The sequence below is a fragment of the Saimiri boliviensis genome, chromosome 8, assembly GCF_048565385.1.
Source record: "Saimiri boliviensis isolate mSaiBol1 chromosome 8, mSaiBol1.pri, whole genome shotgun sequence".
NCBI lineage: Eukaryota > Metazoa > Chordata > Mammalia > Primates > Cebidae > Saimiri > Saimiri boliviensis.
In genome coordinates this window covers 29,749,402-29,770,188 of record NC_133456.1, presented here as the reverse complement: position 1 = coordinate 29,770,188, position 20,787 = coordinate 29,749,402, and the positions used below count along the sequence as shown (strand labels likewise).

Here is a 20,787-nt window from a genome sequence, read left to right as displayed (position 1 = left end):
GTCAAACCTAATTCTAACTGGTACAGTGGGTTTAATTATTTAGCTGCATTGCAGATAAGGAAAATCAAGACTCAATGGAAGTGGCCTAATAACATACAGAAAATGCTCATCAGAGGTAGGTTCAGGCTCACATCTCTCTGCCTCAAAGTTGATACTGTTAACCACCAAGCTTTCCTGTCTTCTCTAAATTGGGTGAAAAAACTCCACATTCTGGGTCCCTCATCAGCCTAAAATAAGCAGATATCGCTTGATCCTGAAGGACAGGTATGAGATAAACTTGAATAAAGATAAAATGCCAATATTTTAAGAGTAAATGTAACTCAAGGAAAGTTTCAGTTCTTGTGGGCTTTCAATGTTGTATACCTCCATTAGGATAGATGAATGGTTTATATATAATTTCTTTTCATTCGTTTTTTTAAAAAATTTTAAGGTCAGAGGTATATGTGCCAGTTTGTTACATAGGTAAATGTGTGCCATAGTGGTTTGCTGCACAGATCATCTCATCACATAGGTATTTAGAGCTGTTCTTCCTGATGCTCTCCCTCCTATCCCCAGTGTACCCTCCAACAGGCCCCAGTGTGTGTTGTTCCCCTCATGTGTCCATATGTTCTCATCATCCAGCTTCCACTTATAAGATCATCAGGGTGGACAAACAATCTACCGGATGGGAGAAAAATTTTATAATCTATCCATCTGACAAATGTCTCATATCCGGCATCTACAAGGAACTTAAAAGATTAATATTTATGTTCAAGTTTAGTAAAGGCAGCAAACATTCACTAAAGCCCTTTCATGGGTCCAGCACTATGTTAGGCAATGAGGAGATGTAAAGAGAAACAAGACCCTTTTCTGTCCTGAAAGGGTTTAAAATCCAGTCAAAGGCAGCCTCCGTGTAAAGTGCAGCAGCAGTTCCAGCTCTCCGACACAGAGTAAGCACCAGGAAACCTTAATGTTACAGACATTTCTGCTAAGTTGGTGGCAATACCTCTAATTCTTTATTATCTGTTTGTCAAGAAATATTTATTGAGGAAATGAAACAAAAATGCAAGGTCACGCACCACTGGACCTACTTTGACTTCTGTTTCCTTCTCTTTCTACGTCAATCCCTACAATTTTTTCCTACCCACTATTTTCCAAGCCTGCTACCTTTCCCAGAAATAAGCTTACCCTAGACTTAGAAAAATGGTGAAAGTGCTTTTAAAAAATTCCCCCTCAGAGCATGATGTATATTGTAAATCTGGTCTAATTTTTATTGGAGAAATAAAGAGTATTTTAGGAGTGTCAGAGCAAGAAGGGTATTCAGATATTTTAAAGGATCTAAGGATGGATTTGTCAGGGTCATCTCAAATGATGCAAACATAGGCATAAAAGTGTCAGAAACAAGGGCTCCAGGAAGTCCCAACAAGCCTGGAGGCAGAAATAAGAACAGAGGGAAATACTTATGTTTTTCTGTGGGAGTAAGAAAGAAGTAGGGTTTGAGCCAAAGGTGGCTGGGAGTGGAAACAATGGAAAATATATACCTTCATGTTTTTAGAAAAAAAAAAAATAATAAGAGCAGGGACTAGCATGTAGGTAGACTTCCATCCTTCAGAAACTGTACAGGTAATTTTGCTAATTAAAGAGGCTTGAAACTGTGAGGTCAGATAAGAATAAATTCTGCAGGCTTTGGAAAAGGTAGAACCACCTTTGATCTTTGAAGATGCCCCTGGAGACTAGAAAAGAACAGATGTACCCTTAGACTGAGGGCTGGCTTTGGAAATCAGAGCCCAGATGTGAAAAAAAAAAAAAGGAAAAAAAAAATCAGACAGGTATGATAGACAAAGTTGAAAGCAATTATTAAACTGGTTCCCTTTAAATGAGCTACCTTTAAACAGTCAGAATATTCACTGATTCCTTGATATTGTAGCGATGGGTACCATAAGTGAGTCTTCTTCCCTTTGTCCCCTTTTAACTAACAAATATTTATTTAACGTGGCACATAAAGCCCATTGAAATAGGCTCTAAATTCTGTGTTGACAATCTATGGCAGCAACTGTGGGTTACACAATAGAAATATGGGGAGATAAGCCGGGCGCGGTGGCTCAAGCCTGTAATCCCAGCACTTTGGGAGGCCGAGGCGGGTGGATCACGAGGTCGAGAGATCGAGACCATCCCGGTCAACATAGTGAAACCCCGTCTCTACTAAAAATACAAAAAATTAGCTGGGCATGGTGGCACATGCCTGTAATCCCAGCTACTCGGGAGGCTGAGGCAGGAGAATTGCCTGAACCCAGGAGGCGGAGGTTGTGGTGAGCCGAGATCGCGCCATTGCACTCCAACCTGGGTAACAAGAGCGAAACTCTGTCTCAAAAAAAAAAAAAAAAAAAAAAAAAAAAAAAAAAAAAAAAAAAAAAAAAAAGAAATATGGGGAGATAAGCCATTTATCCAAAAGTATACTGAGTGATAACTAATGCTCACTGTCTACTTTCTGTTTGTTAAATGTTTTATATGTATCACCTTTGTCCCCAGAAATCTCCATGAGCTAGGTACTATGGCAAGTCCCATTTTATAGAAATGGAGGCTGAAAAAATTGTATAGGTTCGCCCAAGTTCATATACCCTGAAAATGCAGAGTTGGGATGCACACCCGAACCTGACTCCAGAGTCAGGGCTCTCACCGCTACTCACTGCACTGGGCACAAAGAATAGACAGGCTTTAGATATGGCTCTCACATATTGCGATACATATTCACTTTGTAGTAGGGAGGAGGATACCATGATGCTCATCGTCCAGATGTGGAAACAGAAGCCAAAGAAAATAACTGATCACTGGTCACTGAGCTACTGAGAGGAAACACTAGGACTCTCACTTGGGGCTTTTTAGTCCAAGCCCAGTGTTCTTTCCTCTATCAGTGGAGGACAGTAGTCTCAAGGTGGTCATCTGCTCAGAAGCCCCTATTTCTTCCATATGAACAACAGGAATAGCTGGAGGGAAACAGGGATCTGAGGTTTCAGTAGGCCCTGAGAGCAATTTGCAGAAGGACTCAAAGAAACCTGATCCATACCTTAGCATTGAATCTCAGGAAAGCAAAGGAAACCACTCACCCCTAGACCTTTAGCCAAAGCTATAGATAGCAACAGATCAACCTCTGGTCCAGGGAAGTAACTTCAGCTGGTGCAGCACATTCTATGAAGCTGGCCCTTTCCTCAATGACAGTAACCAAGTAGACCAACAGGCAGCAGAAAGAAATGGGAAATCCCATGCTGACTCAGCCTGCCAGGCGTGGTGTCTGCACCTCCCCCCTACCCCCAGTTCCCCTGCTGCCTCCCCCACACTCACGGTTCTGGATGGTGATCTTGCGCTGCCGGTAATCTACCCCCAGCACGGGCTCATTCTGCCCCCGCCGCTGTGCCACGATGCGAACTTCCCGCTGGTTGTCGTTGCAGTCATTGGATGGGTCCTGGCCCAGGGATAAAGCTGCCTGATATGCTGAGGAGAGAGGGCATGCTAGAGTCACACAGCAATAGGGGATTCCCACAAAGAAAGGTGCCCTTTCTGCTCTGGGTGAAATGTCTCAATTTTTCCCAAGACTATGCATCCCCCAGGACTCTTGTTAATCATAAAAATTCTTTTTTTTTTTTTTTTTTTTTTTTTGAGACGGAGTTTCGCTCTTGTTACCCAGGCTGGAGTGCAATGGCGCGATCTCGGCTCACCGCAACCTCCGCCTCCTGGGCTCAGGCAATTCTCCTGCCTCAGCCTCCTAAGTAGCTGGGATTACAGGCACGCGCCACCACGCCCAGCTAGTTTTTTGTATTTTTAGTAGAGACGGGGTTTCACCATGTTGACCAGGATGGTCTCGATCTCTCGACCTCGTGATCCACCTGCCTCGGCCTCCCAAAGTGCTGGGATTACAGGCTTGAGCCACCGCGCCCGGCCTAATCATAAAAATTCTGATTCTGGAGGTTTAGAGTGGGATCAGAGATTCTCATTTCTAATATGCTCCCTGGTGTACCAGGTACCACACTTTGAGCAACCAGACTCCTGACCCCCTAAACAGGCCATCATTTGCCAGCTGTATCCCCATCTCCTGCTCCAACTTCCTTTTTCTCATTTTCAAAGTCACCCCAGCCTCTCTCTGCTCCAATGGGATTCATCCAACTGCCCTTAAAATAAAAGGCCTGAGAGCTGTTAAATCTGCCCCTGGCAAATGCCTGCTTCCCTAGCCTCTCCTCCCTGGCCACTCAACCCAGCCATTTTAAGAGTAAACCCCAGGAAACATGCCTCAATTTAGAAAGGAGTCCTTTGGGGACAATGTCAGGCTCATTGGGTGGCTCAGACAGCTCTTGATCATATTGTGAGACATTAGCTCAAATCATATTGTGAGACATTAGCTCAAATCATATTGTGAGACATTAGCTCAAGGGCTCAAAAAGGTAAAGACCAATGCCTTCCTCTCCCTTGGCTTCTTCTCAGGAAGCTTACTTCTTCCTACAAACAGGGTGTCTGCTTCTATTCTCAAAATGTCCAAAAGGTTAACTGTCTTGGTGCTGACAGTGGGGTGGTTCTGGGTTCCTTTGTTCTTTGAGAGAGGGCAGAAATGGACAACTAGGAAAGAGCTCTGATCCAGACAGCACAACCCACATGCCTGGAGCAGTTGTTACTGAGAGGCAGGACCGGCCAACTCTAAGCAGGCGTTGTGCAGCACGAAGAGACTTCCCACAGTGAAGGGGCAGTCTGCAGGGAACTAGGGGGCTCCGTCAGCAGAGGAATGACCATCTCTCTGAAGGCAGACTGAAGAAGGGAATGTAGCAAGGAGCAAGAGGCTTCACAAATGACCATTGGTCATTTGTGCTGAGTATAGTCTTCTTGTCTGCATTCTAAAGTGGAGGAGGTGACGGGAGGCGGGCCTGCATCATCAGCTCAGTACACTGGCGTGGAACCAGGAACGGACTGGGAGGCAGGACTTTCACCTAATGTCTGAGTTTCCTTAAATCTTTTTAGAACAAAGCAGGACAAAAATTTTAAAATAAACTAGTGTGTAACCTTGAATACCATATCTCACCTACCTGGGCTCCGTTTGTTTGTCTGTAAAACAGAGGAACTGCATTAGGTGATCTTTGCTGCTTCTCCTCACTACAAAGATTTGTGATCCTAAATAATCCCTAAACTCTAACCACAGTGGATCATAGAGGTGTCTGGGACCCACAGAGGGCCAAGGGGGTGAGGATACTCACACGCTGAGTAGTAGTCAAAGATAGGGTCCTTGCAGAAGGACTTGAAGCGCCATGTCACCACCACATCCTGGAGCTGGGCAGAGGTGGTGTAGTCACATTTGAGGACGACAGAGGCAAACAGGGTAACATAGCGTTCTGTGTGCTGGACCGTCACAAGCAAGGACAGGCACCCTAAAGCCAAGAGCAGGAGACAATGCTGAAGGTGACCCACATCAGTTCATGGATAAGAAAAGCAATGCAGATGAGTAAAACACACTGCTTGCCCTCCTGCCTGACCCGGGCTGGGAGCTCACAGGCAAAGTCTGGTTTCTTACTCCCCTGGGAAGGCTATGGGTGGGGTGGGGTAGAGAATGTGCTCAGCAGCCTCAGCGGGGCATAGGAAGAACGGAGTGAGGAAAACTCCCAGGAACTCACAGTGTATTAACAGTGATGACACGTCCCACTATTTCAATACCATTCGATGAAAGAATTGTATCGAAATAAGGCCACATTTGTACTGGAGTAACACTGCTCATATATATATTTTTTCTTCACCTCATGTCTCTTCTTTTTTTTTTTGAGACAGAGTTTCACTCTTGTTACCCAGGCTGGAGTGCAATGGCGTGATCTCGGCTCACCGCAACCTCCGCCTCCTGGGTTCAGGCAATTCTCCTGCCTCAGCCTCCTGAGTAGCTGGGATTACAGGCACACGCCACCATGCCCAGCTAATTTTTTTTTGTATTTTTAGTAGAGACGGGGTTTCACCATGTTGACCAGGATGGTCTTGATCTCTCGACCTCGTGATCCACACGCCTTGGCCTCCCAAAGTGCTGGGATTACAGGCTTGAGCCACCGCGCCCAGCCTCATGTCTCTTCTTAAAATGGTTTCCCATTTCCTAAGGATAAATGTCAAGCTCCATGACCAGGCCTACAAAGCCCGTTAGGTCTGCCTGCTGCCCATCTCGTCTGCCCCATGTCCCTTCACGCCCCATCTCCCACCCAAGGTATTAGCCATTCTGAACTTGCTTCAGTCCTTCCCATGCTAAGACCATTCTCTTCTCTAGGTGTGGCTCTCTCAGTCTGGAGTATTCTTCCATATTACCTGCCACTGCTCCATTCTCTTCCCTGGGCTAATTATGATTCACTGCAACTTCTACCTCCTGGATTCATGAGATTCTCTTGCCTCAGCCTCCTGAGTAGCTAGGATCACAGGCACCTACCACCATGCCCGGCTAATTTTTGTATTTTTAGTGTAGACAGGGTTTCACCATGTTGGCCAGGCTGGTCTTGAACTCCTAACCTTAAATGATCCACCTGCCTTGGCCTCCCAAAGTGCTGGAATTTCAGGCGTGAGCTACCGCACCTGGTCTGAACCACCATATCTGGCCTTCTTCTTCTTCTTTTTTTTTTTTTGAGATACAGTCTTGCTCTATTGGCCATGCTAGAGAGCTGAGGCACAATCACGGCTCACTGCAACCTTGACCTCCTGGGTTCAAGTTATCCTCCCACCTCAGCTTCCCAAGTAGCTGGGACTACAGGCATGCATCACCATGCCTAACTTTTGAAATTTTTAGTAGAGATGAAATCTCACTATGTTGCTTAGGCTGGTCTTGAACTCCTAACCACAAGCAATCCTCCAGCCTCAGCCTCCCGATGTGCTGGAGTTACAGGCGTGAGCCACCGCATCCAGCGATAGACTTAAATTTTGAAAAAAATTCCAGGAGATGCTGATTCTACTGCTCTGAGGACCTACTTTGAGAACCATTGGTGTAGACTCCATTTAAAACACACACACACACACACACACACACACACACACACACACACACGCTTTAGGCTCAGATATAGCTTGGTTCAAATTAAACTTTAATACTTATTTGAACTTTGGACAAGTTATTTACTCTCTCTGAGCTTGTTTCTGAGCCACGAATGGAGATGACCATAGTGCTAGCCTCATCAGCTCCTTGCAAGAATGCAGTGAGATAATCCACTTCTGGTTCTTGGCATGAAGCCTGGTACATACACTGCCACGTTAGTGCTGGTGTTTGAGTCTCTTCCCTTTTTCCCCTTATTACAAGGGCCAAGGAGAAAAAGGCTGGAGTTGGGGTTTTCTCTGACAGAGTTTTCAAGTGGAGCCACCTTCATTTTGACTGAGTTTCTCCCACAAACAAAACAAATATAGTCATTATCTTACAGAGCAGTTGGTGGGCCTGTCTCGAAGGCTAGAATCACATGATTCTTGGGTCCTGCCTGACCTACTGGTCACAGCCCTTATAAGACTGTCCTCTTAAACTTCTGATGAGCACCTGCATCTGGGTTCCTCATCCATAGACAGACAGCTGAATGCTGTTCAGGACAGGCACTCACAGAAATGACCTGGTGACCTATTTCCAGGACTGGGCTGTGATGCAGATGCCCCATGACATGTGCTTGATAGAGGCTCTGCAGCAGTGCAGGGGAGAGCAGTGGGCAGGAAGACATCATGAAAGGAAGAGATTTAACCTAGGCTCCAAGAAGCAGGTAGTATTAAGATTACACATGAGAAGTAGGAAGAAGGCAGAGAAACGCACTGTTTCAGTAATCAAGAAAGGAGGGAGCAAAGAGCCTTATCAGGAAGGGGCAGTTACCTGGGCAACCTGGAGGAAACCAATCTAGCTCTGTCTCCAGCTTTGTGGAAGACAAGGAGACAAATACGGCAGGGCTGGTGGTGGTGAATGGGAAGTGGGTGATGGGGTGAAGTCTAAATCACATTCCAGTGTCAATTTCTTGTCTATGGATCATCACTGAAGTCTTTTCTGAAGAACAGTAATAGAGTGAAAGTGGTGTTTCTAGGAATATGGATGACTTACCCACTCAACTGTAAATGAAAAAATATCATTTTAAAATAAACTTTGAGTAGTTTTGGGGAAAACAGCTGCTGCCTTCATAAGCTGTAGATTCCCAGAAATCAGGCCAATTAGAATGGAAGGGCCAGTGACCAATATCTCAAGTCTAACCTGGATTATTTCTTAATCTAATTTGTGGTTCTTGTTCCTCCTCTCTGACCACCCCTTTGTTTTTTGTTTTTGTTTGTTTTTCTTCCAGAACTGACCTGAAATAGACCTTGGAGATCTCACCAACCACAGTTTTATCTGAACAGTAGAAACAGCCATAGGTAAGATTTTCACAATGAATAGAATGCCATTGTCAACACTGGCTTATTTTGTTACATAACACACGTACTGATGAGAAGAAAGAGGAAAACACTGATTTGTAGTCTAAATAAAATCTTAGGTTCAACAGCGTCTTAAAATATATACTATATGTGATTCCTGGGAGAAGATTAGCTGTGTTCACTTCCTATATAACAAATCTGAGGCTTAGAAATTTAAGTGACTTGTCTGTGGCCATTTATTTTCTAAGGCGGTCAGAGTCGAGATTCTGTTCCTGAGCAGTGTTCTTGCCTCAGCTTGGCTATTCTTTAAATAAAAGATAGTTGGTATTCAAAAGTTTGCAAATAATTGGAGCTGGGGGCCAGGCTATAATTAAATATAATCGGTGCAGTCACTCTGACACAGTGAAATAAAGAACATGTAGGCTCTTTATTTGCCTAAATGATAATTTGACACAGCCATTTATTCAACACTCTAGTCATCATTATTTGTATAGAGGTAGAGCTTTTGGGAGCGGGGAGGCCAGGTTTGCTGGGGGTCAGAAAAGGGAATTTGGTTTGAGCCAGAGGTCGCTATGGGGTAGCTTTGAAGATTGCAGAATCTGACACCTTTGAGGCGGGGAAATGGAGAGAAAGATGATCACTCAGCTCCCCTTCCCTGAATGCCTTCATTGTGGGCAAACCACAGCTGGGGTGACACAACTCGCCTTTACCAGCGTCAGCACTGACTTTGCTGCTTGGGTACTCTTTTACCTTCTCTTCCATTTCATCCCTGTGTGAATAGCAAGCCTTGATATCTGCCAGGTTTGACAAGTTCTGGCCATCTTGAGCTCACTCACACTTTCTCCAGGGGTCTGCCAGCCCCACAGCATCCTGCACAGACCTCAAACCTCCACTCCCTGCCCTGTCTCTCTTTCTCTCTCTCTCACACACACACACACACACACACACACACACACACAGAAAGAGTTCTGGGAGAAGAGGTACTGAACAACCCAGCAAACTCTTCTCCCATCTTAGTTGTTGCTGCTGGTCCTCAGCATCTATTATGTATCAGTTGATGTATATTCTTTGTCTCTAATTCTCACAAACTCCCTCAGCTGGGCAACAGCCCTGCTCATATATGTGGACAAAAGTTCAGAGTATAAGCTACACCCCCATGGGCTCAACATCACATACCTAAAAAGTGTCAGCGTCAGAATTTGAGCTTGGGGCTTGCTGACACCAAATCCCAACTTTTCCCAAGCAGGCAAGCGTGATCTTCCAAAGTAGAAGTGAGGCACCAGGCTTTTAAAAAGTAGGTGGATTTTCCAGATTGGGAGGGAAAGAAAGGCAGTAGCAGAACAGCCCATCTCAAAGGGAAAAATCCCCCCCACTTTCTTTTCCTATATCCTCTAATTTCCCTGTGAACCTAACCACACTGGGCATGGGCATGCACAGAACTAAAAAGGTAGAGTTTTCAAGGAGGGACCCAAAGCAGCAGAATCAGACTGAAAATATGAACAGGATCAAAAAGAGAAATTCCCTGATTATAGTCATCCTGGTTGCAACTTTGCTCTTTCAAGCTTACCACAAGCTTTCGAATTCTTAAAATTTTTTCTATTCTTAAATTTTCTTTATCCTGTGGTATTTTCTCCTCCCCTGTTCATTGACTCCTAATTTCTTAGCCGTCTCTATCATTTTCTCTTAAAAACGTTAATTCTGGAGCCTGACGCCCTGGGCTCAGATTCTGTCTCCACTCCCTACCAGCTGATTGGTAATGTGATATAAGTAGCAGTTTATTCTCTGCACTCTTAGAACTTGTGCTCCTGGTAGGAGATTCAATGACGAACAGGAAAACACAGACAAAGTAGTTCCTGTCATGGATGAGTTTTACATTATTAATCAGAAACACTGAATTATTATTACATTATTAATCAGGAGCACTGAATATTAAATCTTACTCCTGTACAATAAGGGACTAAAACAGACACATGTATCCAACACTCTAGTCAACATTAGTTGCTGGGAGTCAAAAAAGGGAATTGGGTTAGTCAGAAGCTGGCACAGCAAGTTATTTTCAAATGATTGTTTTCCTTTGTATGCAAAACTGAGATGATAATAATACCTGCCTCATAGGGTTGTGGTGACTATAAAAAAAGTTCCCCATTCAGCAAAGAGCTGGGCATATAGTAGACATTCAATAAACATTGGCTATCATTTGTATCGTTTGTACTTATCTTGACTACTTTAGGAGTTCCAGATCCACTGAGACCAGCATGTAAAATCATTTTGAAAAAATGATACAAATGTAAACTATCATGATTGTCTTCTCTTTGCAAAATGAGTTGGTGCCTCAAAGCTTCAAAAGTTTCATACCTTTGTACCCTGGCAAACTAATTCACGGCTTGCCTTGCTCTGTGAAAGAAGGGAAGGAGACCTGTCACATAAGTGGAAAGGAAACTTCAGATGAGATATCAGAGCTCATGAGAAGGAGAGAAAGGGAAGGGGATTCTCTGTTTCCCGCCATCAGGTACTTTCCAAGGCCAGGCTGCTGTGCTGAGTGGGGACTACCATCCTATGCTAAAACAGAAGGAAACACCAATGAGGGCAGAGTATCTTTACAACTAAATGCCATCTGTTCCTAAATACGTGCACATTTTTGAACATTTTTTTCTTCCACATTTCTTTTGTAGTATTAGATTGGGCAAGAAGAAGTTTTAGTTTGTAGAAGATACTCACACAGTATAGAAATGTAGGCATATATTTTAAAATATTTTTAAAATTAAGAACTGTTTTGAAGGACTAGATGGCACTTCTCCTCCTTTCCCCTGAAGGGTCCTTCTTGGAAGGGATGGTAGGCAGGGAGGCGAGGCAGGTCTTTGCTGGCAAGGGGCAGTGGCCTGGGACTGACACTAATGGGAGTTCTTGATTCCTGAGTGTTTTTCAGGTATACAGGCACCCTAACTCCATGCAGGTTAATAAAGTGCACACAGGTTCAGTCCTATCAGAGTTTATGTCTGAGCAGGCTATCTCACCAAGCATATTTACCATCAGTCCTTGTTACATTTCCTCAGATAACAGTGCAAATATGAGAGGAATCAAGGAGAAGAGAGACTTGGTATAGACAAGAAGGAACAAGACAAGAACAAGAAAGAGTAGTCACGAACAAGAAAGAAAGGATAGGGAGAGCTGAGAGAGACACAGACCAGGAAAGCAGATGGGTCGGGGGAGGAATGAGTCTAGGTGTTTAACCAAGGTCTGGCATGCAACCCTCAACAGTGCGGCCTCCCCTGAGAAGAAAGTGCTATATGCTGAGCACTTACTGTGTTGTTTGACATAGTATTAGGTGGTTTATTATACGTTATCTTATTTGAACTTTGCAGGAAACTGATGAGATAAGCTTTACTTTATCTCAATTTCATTGATGAGGAAAATTCTGAGAGATTAAGTAATTTGCTTAAGGCCACGCAGCTAGTAAATAGCAAAGCTGGATTTAAATTTGGACCTCCACTACACTACCATGTCTTCTGGATAAGTTTTCTAAATGATTGAGATTTAACCCTCTGAGGAATATTCACACATTTAAGGGACATTCACAAATTTATTTTAATCATTTTGTACAGAAACCCTTCTTTCTTTTGTTTGTTAATACAAAATAAATAAGTGAGACACTTCAAACAGTGGAGAGGGGTATCGAGTAAAAAGTTCCTCCTTGCTCACCATGAATTCCACTTTTCAGAGGTACTGCTATTGATAATTTGGTCTACATCCCTTCACATCTTTTCTTATGCTGTTTCTTTAAAAAATTAATCATATTATGTACATTGATTTGTGACTTTTTCTTCAAAGTAATGATATATTGTATATCAATATATGCAGATCTTTTTTTTTTTTTTTAGTAACTGCATGAACATTTCACTCTATTGATGAGCTGCTTTTATTTACACATTTTTCAAATGATGGACATTTAGGTTGGTTCTGATTTTTAAGTATTACAGGCAATGCTGACATGAATTACTGAAATTAATATGTTTATATAAGTACATCTTCACATGCATTCTTTTATTCTAGTAGAACATATTTCTCAAAGTGAGCTAAAGGGAATAAGCCTTTTCTATTTGAATGGATTCTTCAGGAAAGAAATATATATTCCCGTAAATAGTGAGTGACATGCTTCATCACAACCTATTCAAAAGGGGAAAATATCAATCTTAAAAATTTTTTTAAGTCAAATAAATAGCCACTCAGGTGGTTTGAACTTAACATCCCTTTGATTACCAGGGGGAGAGGCCAAGACCTGGTTGAGAGGCAGATGCTCGGAGTTTCCCAAAGTCATTGACCCAAGTTAGTGACTCATGTCTCCACACACTAATCTCAGAGCAGATGCAAATTTGGGCACCACCAGAACACATGCATTCATTCATTTATTGAATATCCACTCTGAGCCAGACACTAGTAGCAAATAAGAGAGACGGGTCTCTGCACTCTTGGAACTTGTGCTCCTGGTAGGAGATTCAATGATGAACAGGAAAACACACAGACAAAGTAGTTCCTGTCATGGATGAGTTTTACATTATTAATCAGAAACTACCGGAGCACTGAATACTAAATCTTACTCCTGTACTATAAGGGACTAAAACAGACACATGTATCCAAATGCTCCTGATAGTTCTTCTTGGTTGTTTCAAATTCTAAATCAAGCCCAAAATCTAAATCATCATCCTTTCATATAAACTTGGGCCTCTCTCATGTTTCCCATCTCAGTGAATGGAAAAGACCAAAAACTAGGAAGGAATCATCCTGGTATCTCTTTCTCCTTCACTCTTCATATACAGTCTGATATGATTTGGCTGTGTCCCCACCCAAATCTCATCTTGAATTGTAGTTCCCATAATCTTTATATGTCGTGGGAGGGACCAGATGGAGATAATTGATTTTGGGGTGGTTTCTCCCATCCTGTTTCTGTGATAGTGAGTGAATTCTCACAAGATCCAATGGTTTTATAAGCATCTTCCCCCTTCACTGGGCACTCATTTCTCTCTCTTGCCACCATGTGAAGAAGGACATGTTTGCTTCCCCTTCTGCTATGATTATAAGCTTCCTGAGGCCACCCCAGCCCTGCAGAACTGTGAGTCAATTAAATCTCTTTCCCTTATAAATTGTGCAACCTCAGGCAGTTCTTTATAGCAGCATGAGAAGAGACTAATACACAATCTATCATCAGATTGGGTTTATTTATCTCTGAAATATTTCCAGATTCTCTCTCTCTCTCTCTCTCTCCCCAATTTCAGTACTATCCTAGCATAAGCTACTATTATGTCCAGCTTCCATACCACCTGTACTTAGCTAGTACTGTACTCATGCCTACACTGGTGCTCCCTGCCAGTTGGACTCCACATTGCTGTTAGTCTCCCAATTCCTCCTCCTTAAAAAGCTCTACCAGCTGTCCATTGCTGTTAAGATAAACACAAAACCTCCTACCATGACCCATTAAGCCATGCACATCTGATCCTACCCACTCTTCTGGCCTTAACTCCACCATTCTTCCCAGCGCTTCCTTCACTCAGTCAAACTAACACTCTTCTCATCTCTCCCACACACTAAGCTCCTATCTAGCATTCTTGTACATGCTATTACTTTGGTTTGGATTGATCGTGCCTCAGTACTCAAGCATCATCCCTTCAGGGAGGGCATCCTGACTGAGCAAAATCCATCTACTCAGTGCTCTTGTGGTACCTTGTGTCCTTCCTTCCTGGTCTTGTCACAGTTGTATTTCTACATTCACTTGAATCCCCTTTAGATAATAAGCACCATGGGGGCCAGGGCCATGACTGCTTTTGTTTGCTAGCACAATGTCTTGCACCTAGTGGACATTAAACCTTTTCTGAACAAAAGAACAGATACATTCATGCAAGATAGACTAAATTGCTTGGAACAAATTTTAAGTGCCCTAAAAGTTCAGAAAAATGGTTAACGTTAACCATGTCTAGTATGGCCAGACAAAAAGCAAAAAAGAGGGTGTGTGTTGTGGGTACAAGTCTTCCAAAGTCGTGAGCCCAGAATTAGTTGGCCTTGAATTTCAAACAAAGAGCTTTACCCCACCCTCATAAGCTATAGGGATCTAATGGAGCTTCTTTGGATGGAAAATTAAAATAAGAGTGGGGATGATTAAGTCATTGGGTAGGTTAACCTATCATCTGCATAGAGAATGGTTGGAAGTAGACAGAGAAGTAGCAGGACTAGAGGCAAGAAGATGCTTAAAGTAGACTAGTATAAGAATTGTCACCTAAGCCGGGCGCGGTGGCTCAAGCCTGTAATCCCAGCACTTTGGGAGGCCGAGGCGGGTGGATCACGAGGTCAAGAGATTGAGACCATCCTGGTCAACATGGTGAAACCCCGTCTCTACTAAAAATACAAAAAATTAGCTAGGCATGGTGGCGCGTGCCTATAATCCCAGCTACTCAGGAGGCTGAGGCAGGAGAATTGCCTGAACTCAGGAGGCGGAGGTTGCGGTGAGCCGAGATAGCGCCATTACACTCCAGCCTGGGTAACAAGAGCAAAACTCCGTCTCAAGAAAAAAAAAAAAAAAAAAAAAGAATTGTCACCTAAAATAGAAAAGAAGGGGCAGATTCTGGGACTAAGTAACAGAACTTGGTGATTAACTGGTTATGAGAAATAAAGTGTCAAAATTGCTTTCCTCTGATTCCACCTTATCCCAAGAGTTGCAGAATGGGAGATCTAGAAAGAACTGGGGACATGGTCAGAGTCTTCTCAAGTCTTTATTTTATTTTATTTATTTTTGAGAAGGAGTTTCACTCTTTCACCCAGGCTGAAGTGAAGTGACGCAATCTCAGCTAACTGCAACCTCTGCCCCCGTGGGTTCAAGTGATTCTCCTGCCTCAGCCCCCTGAGTAGCTAGGATTACAGGCACCTGCCACCATGCCTGGCCAGTTTTTGTATTTTTAGCAGGGACAGGGTTTCACCATGTTGGTAGGGCTGGTCTTGAACTCCTGACCTTAAATGATTCACCTGCCTTGGCCTCCCAAAGTGCTGGGATTATAGGCATGAGCCACCATGTCCGGCCAGAGGTTTCTCAATTTTTAAAACACACAATTTTATTTTTCCCCAAGGACTTCATAATCCAGTAATAATAATTTATTTCATTATAGTATACAAGTAATCATCCAACATCTTGTTTCACTGCATTGTTGTTGGGGCAAGACATTTAAACATTAGCATTTAGTTAGACATATAGGAAGCAGTCACCTGTTTCTATTTCTGTATACCAACATTCAATTAAACAAAATAAACCTGCTCTACAGTATGAAATAGGAGAGAGAGCAGTGGAAAAAGGGTGAAGACACCAGGGTTCTGGTCCCAGTTCTCCAGCTAACTCCATTATGTCAACCTGAAACACATGACTTCCCTGGGTCCGCATTTCCTTATCTGTAAAACTGGCTGGGAGGGGAAGATAAAGGCTGAAAGTGATTTCTACCTGTGTTCAGCAGAACGCAGGGATTCTGGGGAGGTACTTCAGGAGCTCCCAAGGAGGCAAGGGAGCAGTTGAGTGGACAGTCTCCCATCCACCACCCATACCCCCTCACCCTGAGATATATTAGGGAACTTCATAAGATTTCATTAAGTCTACAGTATGATCATACCTCCACCCTGACTACCCTGGAAAAATTACTGGCCTAGATGCTGTCACTCTAAGGATATTATTACTTAGGAGTCAGCTGTTTGATCTGTCAAAGAATGATAATACAAGTTGATAGCTGTGTGGATCTGCAAGTTGACACCACACTATGATGTTAAAAAAAATTCACAAGAGCACAAATGACACACATCCTTTTAGAATTTGGGGGCGGGGTCAAGCAGGACACTAAACTTTCATTCTAAGAATAAACTTTGACATTGGATGAAGGCAACCAGAGCTATTGGCCAATAATGGTACTTATTTTAGTCTTATTTTAATGTTTTAAGGAATAAATATTCATATATCACTTGTGCATTAAAAGTGTATTTCTTTCTTTCTTTATTTTTTTTTTTAGACAGCATCTCACTCCGTCACCCAAGCTGGAGTGAAGTGGCGAGATCTCAGCTCACTGCAACCTCCAACTCTTGGTTCAAGTGATTCTCCTGACTCAGCCCTCCAATTAGTTGGGAATACAGGTGCATACCACCACACCCAGCTAATTTTTTTTTATTTTTAGTAGAGATAGAGTTTCACCATGTTGGCCAGGCTGGTCTTGAATTCCTGACCTCAAGTGACCTGCTCACCTCGGCCTACCAAAGTGCTGGGATTGCAGACATGAGCCACCACACCAGTCCCAAAAGTGTATTGATTTCTGAAGAAAAGACCTTCAGAGAATCACACACACATGCACCTCTGACAACTGATGTCTATATAGCTCAGAGCACAAGGACTGTGACAATATCACAAGACTCCCTGACCTTAGAGGCTTCATTAGGGACTGCAAGCCACAGTGAACAGCAGGTACCTAAATATGACACAATTTTACTACTGCCTCACACTTTGTAATTGTGGGAACTTGGAGGCTAATCAGAGAATTGGGTTGACTCTTCCTTGGAGACAGGAGGGATCACAGTGATGGACCAGAACAAACACACCCTAGCACAGGATTTTCCAAAGTGCATATCGCAGTTTGCAGCAGGTTTTGAGAAAATCAACTTACAGGGTGTTTATATTTAATATTGTTAATGTGGGGTTGATTTTTAAATGAATTTTAGTATCAGTAGGGTAATATGTAATATCAATTGTTATTATTTTATTCAACTCAGTAATAAAATTTTTGTGATCACCTTGCTTCCATTTTATAAACTCTATATAGGTGCATACATGTCACAAGGTACGTGGATCTTTCTGGGAGCTGTGAAAAAAAATTGGAAAGCACTGCTTTGGTAGATATTGAGAGCAAGAGAAGAAGCTTGATCTTTAATTTGATCTTGACAGACACTTTGGGAAGTTTGGCTTAAAAATTAAGGAAAAGGTGGGGATAGTAGAGAAGGACTTATGCCCAGTATTTCCTGAGTGAAGATGACACACACATACCTCTGACAACTGATCTCTACACAGCTCAGAGCACAGGACTGTGACATTACAAGACTCTCTAACCTCAGAAGCTTCGTTAGGGGCCCCAAGCCACAGTGAACAACAAGTACCTAAATATGACACAATTTTACTACTGCCTCACACTTGGCAATTGTGGAAACTTGGAGGCTAATCAGAGAATTGGGTTGACACTTCTTTAGAGACAGAAGGGATCATAGTGATGGACCAAAACAAACACACCCTAGTACAGGGTTTTCCAAAGTGCATATTGCAGTTTGTTGTGAGGCATGGACACTGTGCTCAACCTTAATCCACCCAACAATAGTTGGCCTTATTGGTGGGGGGCACTGGGAGTTGGCTTGTCAAGAATTTCACCTGTTTTCCAGATGAAGGTAGTTTAAGTAATCCATCTGAAGTCACAACTAGTAAGAGGCAGATTCCGAATTCCAACCTGATAATCACCTGTTATTATAGTTCACATTTTCTTAGCCATAGAGGAAGGAGGAAGAGAGAAACTCATTTACTTAAAGTTAGCTTTAAACAATCCTACTTGGCTCTAATTCGTGACTACTATTATCACCCTGGCTAATATTGAGTAAGCTTTCCCTCACTTTGTTCAGGCAGTCTATTAAGTACTTTAAAACCTTTATTTCACTTAATCCTCACAAAAGCTTTATGAGATATGTGCTATAATCATTGTTATTTACTGGAAGCATTGAACAGTTCACTAACAGTTCAGTGTCTAGTGTCACATAAACATCATTGATGCAAACCACATTAAATAGCTGAATATAAATAGTTTATTTATATTCCTACTCATAGGGAAACTATCTGCTAAAATAGCTATTTCCCCTCCAAGTGTTGGAGTCAAACAGTTGAAATATCAATTTCTCAACAATAAAGTGAAAGTGCATTTAGAGGTTTGCTTAGGCTTACAAAGTTTTAATTCTGAGGATAGAATACCCAGGGGCAGAGGTGGAAGCCGAACTCTATTTTTCTAAAAAGGTAGCTCAAGCGGCTTCAGAAATCCCCAGCTGCTGTGAAGTTTGAGATGAGCATGTGAGGCACAGGAGAGACGACTGTGCAAAGCTGTGGGATTTTTATAAATTTGCATTCATAGCCGAAGCTGGTGATTAGTGAAATTTTGGATATAAATTGAGGTGAGGTTTGAGGTTTGATCCATTTCCCTGTGCATCATGGGTGTTCAACATTTAGTCTTATCAACTTCAGACAGTTTCTAGGACCTATATCCTGCAGAAAACCTTGTAAGCCAGAGGGGCTTGGGGATATCAGTTTTCTAGTTTCCCTACCCTTTTGCAGCCTCTCTCTCTTTTATTCTCAGCATTACCCTTAAGTTATTGTAGAATCCTGTCTGAATGAGATTTGATTATAGCTGAGCAATTCTTATGTCTTATCAAGCTTGTAAAAAGAACATTCTGCCTACACACCTTAATATTGCATCTGTTCCCAACCTAAAAACACAAGAGTCAAACTGGTCTGTGAGCAAACTCTAAGTTGACTTTCCACTGACAAATTAGAGGTAACATAGTGGCTATTCCTAAAGGGAGGGGATGGGTAAAATGAAATCAAACAGGGTGGAGCTTCCAGGCGAAGTTACAAATTCTTGTTTGCAAAGTCACACCTACATCCTAATTGGAAAAAAGTGGAAAGAGCCTGCTTTTTCTGCCCCTCAGCTATCCTTTCCTACCTGGTTTCACTCGTGCAGATACACGAGTCAGATTTCCAAGACACACACCGAGATACACAAATTCATTTTTCCAAAGTAGAGAGGAGACTGGTGTGGAGGGTAAGAGAATGAAGCCTGAGAGGGGAGATGGTTGGACACCTGATGGGGGATGAGCAAGGGGTAAAGTTAGGCCAGTGACGGGATACAATGAAAGTAGAAAAGTGACATTGAACATGGTTAGCACAGAGGCACACGTTGTGGTCCTGCACTATAGATTCAGATTCTGGCCGAACATTGCTTTATATACTGAGGACATATTATAACCTCCTAGAAATGAAATATTTGCACTTCTGTGCCACTATGGTTGTCGCCATATCAGATGAAAGGAAAAAGTAATTAGGAATTTTTAAGAATGGTGTTTTTACCCCTATCAGTTCAGCTTCAGAGATCAAGAAGTGCCTAATGACTGCAGGAAGGGAAGCTCAAAGGCTCCAGGTTTCTTAGTTGCGTCTGTTTGGGAAGAGCCTGGGCTAACAAAAGAGGAAAGCAACAGGTTCCCACAGGCAGAAACTCGATCCAGTCCCCGCACCTCCTTGCGCCCATGCCAAGCGCCACCAGAGCACGGCCCAGGCCTCCACTGCCCTGCCCGCGGCCAGCTCTGCAAGGCCAGGCCACAATGGCTTCCTGTCTCCTTGGGCTCAGGGTGGGTGCCAGTTTTCCAAGGCTCACCTGCTGGGAGCCAGATGCAGAGCAGCAGCCAAGGTGCGGGCAGTTTGGGCCACGCCATACTGCCCCTTCTTTGGCCTTTTCAGCTCAGGGGCTTCGGGGCACCGCGTCTTTCTTCATCAGATGCCGCCCCAGTACGCACCACCTTCTCCAAGGAACGCCTCGGGTTTCCCCTCACTTCAGCTCAGCGCAGAGGGAGGGTCCGCTCTGGTCTCCGGGCAGGTGCCGCCCCGCTAGTCCGTACCTGCGGCGCTCCGAGCGGCTCCGCCTCCCGCCCCGCGCGCCACCGTTTCCTGCTCCGCCCCCGGCTCCTGGGGGACCGCGGCCACCTTCCCTACCTGCCGCCGCCACCTGCTCGCTGAAACACGGTTCCCACTTTCCTCCAGAAGTTCTAGGGAAATCTCACCCCCTGCAAATTTATCCCCCTCTCCTTCTGGAGTTATGTGGACATAACTTTCCTGGGTGCTTTCCTGCGTTATATTTCCATTCTTTTGTAAATATTTGCAAAACATTGTTTCACTAAAAACACAGTAATATAAAGTTTACACGTAATGTCTGTTCAAATTTTCTAGAAACTAAAGATTCGTTTCTAAGCCAGGTGCAGTGGCTCACGGCTTGTAATCCCAGCACTTTGGGAGGCTGAGGCGGGTGGATCACCTGAGGTCAGGAGTTCAAGACCAGCCTGGCCAACATTGCGAAACCCGTCTCTAATAAAAATACAAAAAAGCCATGCATGGTGGCGCGTCCCTGTAATCCCAGCTACTCAGGAGGCTGAGGCAGGAGAATTGCTTGAACCTGGGAGGCCGAGGTTGCAGTGAGCAGAGATGGCACCACTGCACTCCAGCCTGAGTGACAGAGCAAAACTCCGTCTTGAAAATAAAATAAAATAAAATAAAGATGCGTTTCTAGAAGACATAAACTAGAGAAGTAGACTCAAATTTCTACATCTATTAAAGTAAAATATTTTAGAAAAATT

General features: G+C 43.4%; 2 protein-coding genes across 9 annotated transcripts in view; one reads left to right on the top strand and one right to left on the bottom strand.

Moving 5' to 3' along the window:
• The window catches only part of SLC15A2 (solute carrier family 15 member 2), a 92,174-nt gene extending 77,213 nt beyond the window's left edge, over positions 1-14,961 (top strand). For all 5 annotated transcript variants that reach the window (XM_074404257.1, XM_003941643.4, XM_074404256.1 and 2 more), the window contains one exon: positions 8,277-14,961. The gene's annotated coding sequence lies outside the window, so the exon portion shown is untranslated. The remainder of the gene's footprint in view (positions 1-8,276) is intronic.
• ILDR1 (immunoglobulin like domain containing receptor 1) overlaps positions 1-20,064 on the bottom strand; it is a 39,425-nt gene extending 19,361 nt beyond the window's left edge. For all 4 annotated transcript variants that reach the window (XM_074404259.1, XM_003941645.4, XM_074404260.1 and 1 more), the window contains exons 1-3: positions 19,815-20,064; positions 5,214-5,384; positions 3,319-3,468 (exon numbers count right to left, since the gene is read on the bottom strand). In XM_074404259.1, coding sequence (XP_074260360.1) covers positions 3,319-3,468; positions 5,214-5,384; positions 19,815-19,872 — 379 coding nt within the window. In that variant the 5' untranslated portion in view covers positions 19,873-20,064. The remainder of the gene's footprint in view (positions 1-3,318; positions 3,469-5,213; positions 5,385-19,814) is intronic.
• Between the last annotated feature and the right edge of the window lie 723 nt (positions 20,065-20,787).